Source organism: Podarcis pityusensis (assembly GCF_964106645.2).
Source record: "Podarcis pityusensis genome assembly, chromosome: 13".
Classification (NCBI taxonomy): domain Eukaryota; kingdom Metazoa; phylum Chordata; class Lepidosauria; order Squamata; family Lacertidae; genus Podarcis; species Podarcis pityusensis.
The window spans coordinates 18,886,892-18,897,903 of NC_138038.1; the positions used below are offsets into that span (position 1 = coordinate 18,886,892).

An 11,012-nucleotide genomic window follows, 5' to 3' on the forward strand; every position below is an offset into this window, starting at 1 on the left:
TATAGAAATGAGCAAACCAGTGATATTTTAGGCAGCAGGCTAGCAGGTGGGGCCCATGACTTACATCAAAGGAGCCTACGTAACACAAAACACTGTTGCTGTATGTAGGTTTTATTTGATTTTTTTTATCTTATATTTTGGAAATGTACATCCAGTTTTCCCCCCTAAGTTATAGCTTGTTTAGCTTATAGGTAAATCCGGCACCGCTCTCCATAGAGGGCAGGGGTGTCCGAAAAAGAGATTTTGCTGAGGCTTTCATAGAATTGTTGAATTGTATAGTGCGAAGGGACCCTGAAGATCATCAAGTTCAACCCTTGGTGTTATCAACACCATGCACCAACCAACCGAGGCCCCGTTTCCTTTTCTTTTAGGGAGAATTTTGGTAAAACAAAACGTAAGCCCCCTTGCACGGAAATCATAGCAAAGGCCCATCTAGTCCAGTGGCCAACCAGATGTTTCTATCAAAGTCTACAGCCCCCTCCTGTTGCTTGTCTTCTTGCTGGAGGACTTCAGTGGTAGACTGCCTCTGAACCTGGAGGCTCTATACAGCTGTTGATAATTGCCATAGATATCCTCCTCCTCGTCTCCATGAATTTGCATCTCCTTTCTGCCCCTCCAAGCGATTAGTCCTCGGCACATCTTGTGTGTGAGAGATCCATAAATTAATTCCATGTTTCCACAGTCTCTCCTTAATGTTCCCCATCAATGATATTGGATGACCCAACGTTCCCGTATTAGATGAAAGTAGAGAGCTGTTTATACCTTCAAGCACCTGTGTTTGGGGGATCTCAGGGTATAATCTGAATGTATATGTAGGGTTGCCTAAATTGTTGAGTTTTGGGGGGAAAGCCGCCTCCGAAAATAGTGTTTTTAAGCTTTTGGAGCTGTTTCTGCTGCTTTTCCCATCACGATGCCATACACTCGGGTTTTCCCTGACATTTTGCTGATTCGACAAAGTTCCCCCCTGACAAAGTTCCCCCCCCGACGTCATTTTTATACCCGAAAACCAGGACGTGTCAGGAATTTTGCTGACGTATGGCAAGCCTGTATATATGAGGCCACCACTTTGCTGAAGGTAAGCAAGTTTACTGACCATTCATCCTGAATTGCTTACACTAAACTTACACAGAGGTTAGACTATGTCTGGTCTTTATTGAGCATTCCTTTTTATTTGTGGATAAGTTACACAACAATGAGCATTCCTCCTGATCCGGGGTGTTTATTTGTCTTTTGGTTAGTCAGTTGCTCATTCCACACACTTCAACACATTTTCCCATCCCTTTCCAAACCACAAAAGTCTGATGATTATTATTTTTAGTGGCTTTGTTGCTTTAGAGTGACAGAGCCCTTGAAGCCATTCCAAATGCACAAACTTAAATTTCTGGTATGTGCTAAAATTCCACCTGTCCCCACAAAACAAGCAAGCAAAACCCACTGAGAGTTTTTAGACTACCTGGGTCTAGTCAGTGCTTAGATGGATGACCCTGGAAACCACATCTTTGGTGATTTGGGTTCCATGATGGAAGAAAGATCAACATCCTATACCCTTTTAAAATGTGGCTTTTTGGGGGCGGCGGCGTATTACAGTGGTACCTCAGGTTACATACGCTTCAGGTTACATATGCTTCAGGTTACAGACTCCGCTAACCCAGAAATAGTACCTCAGGTTAAGAACTTTGCTTCAGGATGAGAACAGAAATCATGCTCTGGCAGCGCGGCAGCAGCAGGAGGCCCCATTAGCTAAAGTGGTGCTTCAGGTTAAGAACAGTTTCAGGTTAAGTACAGACCTCCGGAACGAATTAAGTACTTAACCTGAGGTACCACTGTATTGGTTTATTGTTTTTATTTTTATTTTATATATTGTGATCGTGATCTTTTTTGTGAACCGCCCTGATACCTTCGGCTATAGGGTGGTATATAAATTCAACAAATAAATAAACAAACAAACAAATAAAGATGGGATTTAAATGTAAGGGAATGAAAGGGGGGGGGAATAAATGCACAAATAACTTTACAGCTGCACGACTGGTGCAAATTCAGCTGGTGTGCAGTTGACCGGCTGCGTATGGATGCTTCACCTGATGAATTTCTGCCTGTCCTGGGTGTTGGAATAAACAGGCGGCAACCTGAAACTTTTTTTGGGGTGGGAAGGGAACGCTTTTGTTGCTTCCCGCTGTGACAAGAAGCCGGGTCTACCCATGTGCTGCAGCTAAACAAGCTATAGCTTAGGGCCCCTCTCTCTGGGGGGCCCCAAAAAAATTTAAAGGAAAAAAACCTGGATGTACATTTCCAAAATATAAGATAAAAAACAAATAGAATATAACCCACATACAGCAACAGTGTTTTGTGTTGTGTAGGCTCCTGTGGTGTAAGTCATGGGCCCCGCCTGCTCGCCTGCTCCCTAAAATATCACTGGTTTGCTCCTTTCTATATCTAGGGTGCCTACATTCTGCATGGACTGGTTGCCTATTAGGTCCATAAATTACCATACAGCATATGTTCAACACAAAAAACAGCGGCAATTTGTTGTTGACAAAGGACAGCTGGACATATAAAGGGCCCCATTACCTTCAGCAGCCTAGGGCCTCATCAAACCTAAATCCGGCCCTGGCTGCAGCGCTGCCCAGGTGCGAGGAGGAAAATCCAGGAACCTTCTGTACCGTGTGTCAGTTCCAGGCCGGAAGACTTTGGGACACGGGCCTCGGCGGGAGCGAAGCCTCGACGGACCGCAGCGTCGGGCAGGGAAGCCCGCCCGCGTTTCCCGTACTTCCGCCCTGCAGCAAGATGGCGGCGGGCAGCGGGGGTTCCGGGCACCGTCGGCGGCGCGGGGCGCTGCGGCTGCTGATGCGGGTGGGCTCGGTGCTGCTCACGCGCTTCCCGTTCTGGCACTGCCTCAGCGGCCTCCTCCTCAACGCCGAGCGCGCCGACGCCCGCCGGTGAGCCCGCGCGGCCGGGAAAGCGGTGGCGGCGTCGAGGGCGCTTCTGAGCATGTGCAGAGGGCCTTCTGCGCCTTGACTCCCCGGCGAGTTGTGGGGTCGGGGAAGGAATCCAGTATTTGCTTTTAGGAGGTCGTGAGCTTAGGGGGTTTGTGGGGTGGGGAAAGGAGAAGGGTGGGGAGCCCTCCAGGGCCTTCACAGAGAGGGGTTAGGTGGGGGAAGAACCATAGAATTGTAAAGTTGGAATTATTATTATTATTATTATTATTATTATTATTATGTGAACCGTCCTGCGACCTCCTGGTATAGGACGATATATAAATTCAATAAATATTATTATTATTATTATTATTATTATTTGAACCACCCTTATTCTGTGAACCGTCCTGAGACCTCCCGGTATAGGGCAGTACAGTGGACACTCGGGTTGTGAACGTGATCCATGCGGGAGGCACGTTCGCAACCCTCAGCGTTCGCAACTTGCAGCGCCGCGTCTGTGCGTGGGCGGGTTGCGATTCGGCTCTTCTGCATATGCACAAAGTGCAATTTAGCACTTCTGCGCATGCGCGACTGCTGAAACCCAGAAGTAACCCGTTCCGGTACTTCCGGGTTTCAGCACATCCATAACGCAAAAAAAGGCAACCTGAAGCGTCTGTGACCCGAGGTATGACTGTATATAAATTCAATAAATGTTATTATTTTATTATTGCTATTAGTATTAGTAGTAGTAGTAGTACCCTGCCCATCTGTGTGGCTTCCAGCATAATGTTATAGAACTGTCTGTGTGTCTTCCTAAACACCAAAATTAACAAATGCCAGAGTTTTGGGCTATTTGTGATAGGAAAGGAGAATATAAGCTGCAAAGGAATTCCTGGGTAGCCTGGCCAAGCCAGGGCCGTTAAGAGAGCCATTGTGGGTCATTATGATAACGTAATAACATAATAAACCATTAAAGATTAAGAAGCTTCTTTATGCAGGGCTAAAGGTTATATGGTTATTCCCAAGGGTACTTTCATCTAACTAACCCCTTGCAACGCAGGGATCTCCATTGAAGCATCTATTCTTCCTTGGTCGGACCACACCTGGAATACTTGTGCCCAGTTCTGGGCAATTTAAGAAGGGTGTTGACAAGATGATACAGGGTCTGGAAAGCAAGACTTATGAGGAACAGTTGAGGGAGCTGAGTATGTCCAAAAAAGAGAGGAGATTTGATAGCCATCTTCAAATATCTAAAGGGCTGTCACATGGCGGACAGAGCAAGCTTGTTTTCTCCTGCTCTGGAAGCTAGGTCCGGATGCTTTAGAGATTGCAGGTTGCCTGGAGATGAGTCATAGTTGCCACAGGCGACCATGCCGGTGGCTGTTTACAAGCCTGCAGGATGGATACCTGAACATAGCTTCCCAAGTGTATTGGCAAATGCGTGCATTTCTTGTCATGCCTGCAGATGGGAAGAGATACGGTGGAAAACTCTGGGAAAAGGAAGTAAAAGAACATGGATGTTTATATGGTTTATATGTTTATATTTGGGGTTAGCTGTCTGCGGACGAACGCCGGCTCCCTTGGCCCATAGAGCGAGATGAGCACCGCAACCCCAGAGTCGGTCATGACTGGACCTAATGGTCAGGGGTCCCTTTACCTTTACCTATATTTGGGGTAGAAACCTAGAGCTGCTGCTAGTATAGGTAAAGGTACAGGGACCCCTGACCTTTAGGTTCCGTCGTGGCTGACTCTGGGGTTTCGGCACTCATCTCGCACTATAGGCTGAGGGAGCCGGCGTACAGCTTCCGGGTCATGTGCCCAGCATGACTAAGCCGCTTCTGGCGAACCAGAGCAGCGCACGGAAATGCCGTTTACCTTCCCGCCGGAGCAGTACCTATTTATCTACTTGCACTTTGACGTGCTTTCGAACTGCTAGGTTGGCAGGAACAGGGACCGAGTAACGGGAGCTCACTCCGTTGTGGCGATTTAAACCGCCGACCTTCCGATCGATCGGCAAGTCCTAGGCTCTGTGGTTTAACCCACAGTGCCACCTGTGTCCCGTGCTGCTAGTATACTGACTTACTAAAACACACACACACACACACACATCCCCCCAAGTCCAGACTTTCAAAATAACATATCGTGGCAATGAGTTCCATAGCACTTCTAACAGTCTGTGCTTGAAATTGAATTTCCCGTGGTTTCAAAATGTTGCATTTAGCAACGCTAATTAAATCTGTGTAGCTTTGCAGCAGTTCGTACATCACGAAAAAACTTTCCATAGCTGGGTCATTTCGGGGTGGAATGATTCCTCCTGGGTCATTTTGGGGTGGAATGATTCCTCCTTGGGGATTTAGTTCTTTAAAAAACAACAACCATAGCCCTATTTTTCTCTTTCCTTTCTCCTTGTGCTGTATTTGTTTCTTCTGGGTGCCTTTGATGACTAATGTTCTACATTTTATTTCCTTGCCCAGAAAACCAGACATCCCTGTTCCATTTCTGTACTTCGACATGGGCATGGCGGTGCTGTGTGCCAGCTTCATGTCCTTTGGGGTGAAACGCAGGTGGTTTGCCCTGGGGGCTGCCCTTCAGTTGGCTATCAGCACATATGCGGCATACATTGGAGGCTATGCGCACTATGGAGACTGGCTGAAGGTGAGAGAGAGGAGAGAGAGTGTCTTTGGCTCATTGTCTTCTCAAAAGCTGCAGTTGGACTGTACTAGATTGCAGCTGAGTAGAAGAGCGCTTGCTCTGCGTACAAAATGTCCCCAGGTTCAGTCCACAGCTTGGGAACCACCAAGGGAAGAAGGCTCAGAGCCTGGGGGGTAGTCTTGGGACGATGAAGAGGGAGAAGACTGGGAGGAAGAGGTGTCAGAAGCTGAAGAGGTAACAGGGTTTAGTGAGCGGGAAGAATCTATGGCAGAGAGAAGTCCAGAATCAGAGGCAGAAGCTGAAACAGAAGAGTGGGATGAGGGAGGCCAGGAGACTGAGATGAGTCAGGCTAGTGAAGAGTCACAAGTGTCTCCCCCTCTTGCTGTGACAAGCTCCCCTCTTCTCTGGTCTCCCAGAACCAGAAGAGGCATGAAGAGGGTGGCACAAAGACGCGCATGCAGGTGCAGTCTCTGATTGCTTAGGCAGTGGTTCTCAACCTGTGGGTCCCCAGATGCTGTTGCACTACAACTCCCATCATCCTTGAGCTCTGGCCTTGCTAGCTAGGGGTGATGGGAGTTGTAGTTCAACAACATCTGGGGACCCACAGGTTGAGAAAGGCTGGCTTAGAGCATCGTCTCCAATAGCTTATGAGGAAGGGAACCAAACCCTGGTGTTCGCCCTGAGTGTCAAGTGGTCAGAGGCATACAGCCAAACCTCAGTTGTCGAACATAATCTGTTCTGGAAGAACATTCGTTCAACAACCGAGGCATGGCTTCTGATTGGTTGCAAGAGCTGCTTGGACTCAAGCGGAAGCCATGTCGGATGTTCAGGTTCCAAAAAACATTCAAAAACCGGAGCATTTCCTTCTGGTTTTTGGCATTTGGGAGCTGAAATGTTCAAAAACAGAGCTGTTCGAGAACTGAGGTTTGACTGTACTTTTTCTGTATATGGACCTGCCCTGCATGAGTGTATAATCCTTTATATGCTATTGAAGCTATCCTGCATGAATCCCAGATATTATTTATGCATTTATATCAACTGCCCATTTTTTAAAAAATCTTAAAATCTTTGCAGCAAAAGTGATCCCTGCTGCTTGCTTTCTACACTCATGTTGCTCTTTGGTCACCTCCCTTTCCAGCCTTAACACCCCTCTCCCTCCCACCCCCCAAATTGCTTTCTTTGCAATAAAGGACAGTGGTGAGATTAGATGTGTCCAGAGGGCTCCTCTTTGCTTCCTGAAGGACATCAGAGCAGTCAGCGGATAGATGGTTTCTCTGTTGACTGGATTTAGCTTGCAGGCTGATAGTTGCCTCCTGGCGTAAGGCTGTGGCACTGAGCTTTCCTCTGAACAGATCTTCAGGTTTGCCTGAGACTGAGGATCTGCCAGAGGTGAGCAATGTGAGATGCTTTAGTTTGTGCCTGTAAGTGCTGAGGGATAAAGAATGGTTTGTCTTCTAAAGTGCTTTTAGAGTAAGTACAGGATTAATTTTTTATGATGGCTTTACTCTACAGGGTATCTGCTCTGAGCCTGTGTGGATTAGGCGTTGGTTGTGAATCTAAGTGAAATAGCAAATTGGACAATGACACCTTTAATTTTCACCCCGTTTCTGCTTTCTGTCTAGCCCTTCTGGTAGCAGACCATGGCCCACTTCAGAAGTACAGATCTTGGCTTAATACACCAACATATTCACAAACCTTGTGCCTGCCTGCTTTGTCCTCACCTTTCCCTTCAAGATCAACCTAAGAAGTCTTCCATTAACCCACATTTCCCGTTAATGTACAAACCATTGTTTAAGATCATGGCTCATTCTGAACCCGGCAACCATAGTTTTGTGGTTTGTGGATGTATCAGAAAACTAATGGAACGCTTCCTGGATTAGCCTCAGCAGTGTTGGGGGCTGCGTAAGGCTGGAATGCACATATGCAATGATCCTTCATGTTTATTAAGCTGGGATTTGTAGGTCCGAACAAGGCATTTAACTGTAATCTTCCCAAAATGGTCTATGCTAGACCAGAGTAGAAGAATGCTCTCTCCTTGCAAAAATAGCAGTGTGGCTGCTTGGGAATTTGGGTGCGCAGGATGCTGTGCCAGGAGGCAAATGTTTGCAGCTCACATGATACAGTAAACCAGCGTATCTCTGGTTATTGTGGATTCAAGGTGTTTGGTTTGCTTTCCATTAACTTGCCTGCCTTGTCTTTTGGCACAGGTGAGGATGTATTCACGAACGATAGCCATCATTGGTGGTCTCTTGGTCTTGGCTAGCGGGGCCGGCGAGATCTACCGGCAGAAACCGCGGAACAGGTCCCTGCAGTCCACGGGGCAGGTTTTCATCGGCATCTACCTCATCTGCGTGGTACGTATGCTGTCAAATCCCAAATGTTTGGAACCCTAGATGTTGCTGGACCACAACTCACATCACCCTCACTTTCTTTGCTTGTCTCCCTTTCCTCTTCCAGGCCTACTCTCTCCAGCACAGCAAGGAAGACCGCCTGGCCTATCTCAGTGGCGTCCCAGGTGGAGAAATTGCCTTACAGCTCCTCTTTGTCCTCTACGGGGTGCTGGCCCTGTCCTTCCTGTCTGGCTACTACATCACCGCAGCCGCTCAGATCTTGTCGGTCATCCTCCCTCTGGTCATTCTCTTCATCGACGGCAACTTGGGTTACTGGCACGATTCCCGCCGAGTCGAATTCTGGAATCAAATGAAACTGGTTGGGCAGAACGTTGGGATCTTCGGGGCCGCCATAATTTTGGCCACAGATGGCTGACATTCGACTCTGTGAGACACTGAAGCACGGTGCTTTGAAGTGGGAGTGGGGTGCATTTTTTGCAGAGGACGGAGACTCTCCCTCTTTTTTATTATTATTTATTTTTTTTATCATTTTACTGCATCTTTTTAAAAAAAACCACCCGTTCCTTGCTTATTGGCAGCTAAACGAAAGAGCGGGTGGTTGTTTTCAAAATCCAGAGCCATTCCTACATTTTTGTTTTCATTTCAAAGGACACCGTAGCAGCTTCCTCCTCCAAATGTTGTAGTAATTGCGAGAGTCTCTAGCGGGCTCAGGGCTGCATCAGTGAAGCTTTTGGGCTGTCATCTCATTTCAGTGGGGAAGGGGTGAATCTTTGCTTCCATGCTGGTCAATAGGTTAAAGGTAACTTTGCAAAGGTCGCTGTGACCTTGGGTGCGCCGGTTCTGGATCCCAACCCTGGGGTTGGGGTAGCCAAAGACACAGAGATCATTCGACTCATCTTTGCTCTGTATACAGATGGCGGAGGCCATTGTGGAACATGCGTTTCCTTCTAATCAGCAAGTCAGGGCTTTTGAAAGGTTCCCAGAAGTTCATGTGAACAGACTCCTGCTTAGATGGGCTGGCTTCCTCTTTGCCTGTACCGAAGCTTTTGCAAAGCTCCATGGGCACGTGTGACATGCCAGCTACAACCAGTTAGGCAAAAACTGTTCCATTTGGAACGTAGCAACTCGGAGAACTGTCTCCCTGCCGCCATTCTTGCACGGTACGGAGTGCATACAGCTTTTGTGCACACAGGGCGTAGCTGATTAAACGGGATGGCAAACTGTTGGTGTCATCCTTGCACGATGGGAAAAGAAGAGCTGATCCAGCGCTACCTTTTACCTGACTCAGGAGTCTTGGAGGCTGCCAGGGCCAATGGCAGTTGGGTTTCATCTGGAGGGCCACTGCAGCATAACTTGGGAAAGGCTGAGAACGGTTCTCTCACCATGAGGGTGTGGGGTACCTTAATTTCCCAGCTGGTTATGTATAACGCAAGCTCTTTCTCTATCTGCAAGATCATGCTTGGCACATTTTATTTATTACTTCAGGACTCAAAGGCGACACAGAACTGAATCATTGCTCCATAGTATTGGCGTCTCTCCAGATTCCCAAGTTTGTTTTCTCTTTTGAAAAGAATGAGGGGGTGGGGAAGGGGATTCTCAGCATGTTCATAAATCTTTAAAACCTAGCATAATCAGCTAAAACGGCACGTGCGCTGAAACACATTGAATTGCACTGTTATAGGGACAGGAAGCTGCTTTTGGGGTGTGGAGGCGACCTACCACCAGAACACACATTTAATCTCCCCCTGTACCTGATTAGGTTTTTCTTTGTTGACCCCAGTGCTCAAGCTTTCTGCAGTTTAATCTGCATACATGCAGTTTCTACAATGGGGATTGCACTTCAGGGAAGAGTGTGCATGAAGGGGAAACAAGAAAACCCTTGTCGGAATTGAACATCCCCATGGAATTTGGTGTGTATGTTGAGGAGGGTGGGATGTTTGTGTTTGGCTGGGGCTAGCCAGGAGTTTAAAATGCTGCCCAGCAATTACTCCTGGGAAACAATAGCCACACCATCTGTTTGGATGCAATGGTGTGTGTTTGCTTTTTAAAAAGTGTCGTCTTCCATTTCGGTCGTATCCAAAGCACTCCTGTGGAGGCACTTTGGAGCTGATTGGGCTTTCTGTTCTAGGCTCAAACACCATTGAAACATGGTTGACCATACACTGCATTCCCCCTTTCCCTTATTGGCAGATAATTGCTGATGGCTGCGTCTTCCTTTTGGCTTTTTCTAAACCACACTGTGTTTATGGAGGATCAAGAAGAAAATAAAACACTTTTTCCAGTCTCCCATTTTTTATCTTTCCGTGCCTGTCCTTTCCGCTGCTTCCAAACACTCGTCAGTCTTTGAACTTCCAAACAACCCAAGTTTTAGCAGGGCTGCATGGACCAGGGAGGTTTTGGTTATGCGATGCTTGGCATCCTAGGCAGAAGCTGGCAGCTGTACGAAGCTCAGCATTTGTGCGTCGTCATGTCATGCCAGCACGTTAGGCATTTAAGGTAAAGGTAAAGGGACCCCTGACCTTTAGGTCCAGTCGTGACTGACTCTGGGGTTGCGGTGCTCATCTCGCTTTATTGGCTGAGGGAGCCGGCGTACAGCTTCCAGGTCATGTGGCCAGCATGACTAAGCCGCTTCTGGCAAACCAGAGCAGCGCACGGAAACACCGTTTACCTTCCCGCCAGAGCGGTACCTATTTATCTACTTGCACTTCTACGTGCTTTTGAACTGCTCGGTTGGCAGGAGCAGGGAGCGAGCAACGGGAGCTCACCCCGTCGCAGGGATTCGAACCGCCGACCTGATCGGCAAGTCCTAGGCTCTGTGGTTTAACCCACAGCGCCACCCGCGTCCCTTAGGCGTTTATGAAGCTGCCTTATATCAAGTCAGATCATTGGTCGCTGTAGCTCAGTATCACCTGTACTGACTGGCAGCAGCTCGCCAGGGTTTCTGGCAGGGCATCTTCTCCAACAGCCTGCTACTGGTGCCTAAAGGTGTATAATGAAGGCGCCAGGCGAACTTCCCTGGGGGGAGCGATAAAGTGATAAAACAAACATTAAAAACTTCCCTAAACAGTTTCCTAAGGAACTGGCAGAAAGAATT

The 11,012-nt window shown here is 47.7% G+C and overlaps 1 protein-coding gene across 1 annotated transcript; it reads left to right on the forward strand.

Annotated features, from left to right (window-relative positions):
* Positions 1–2,782: 2,782 nt before the first annotated feature.
* Positions 2,783–9,139, forward strand: TMEM101 (transmembrane protein 101). Its single transcript, XM_080979507.1, has 4 exons — positions 2,783–2,936; positions 5,390–5,570; positions 7,775–7,921; positions 8,025–9,139. Exons 1-4 carry the CDS (start codon positions 2,785–2,787, stop codon positions 8,331–8,333), a joined length of 789 nt encoding a protein of 262 aa, XP_080835633.1. The 5' UTR covers positions 2,783–2,784; the 3' UTR covers positions 8,334–9,139.
* The last annotated feature ends 1,873 nt before the right edge of the window (positions 9,140–11,012 follow it).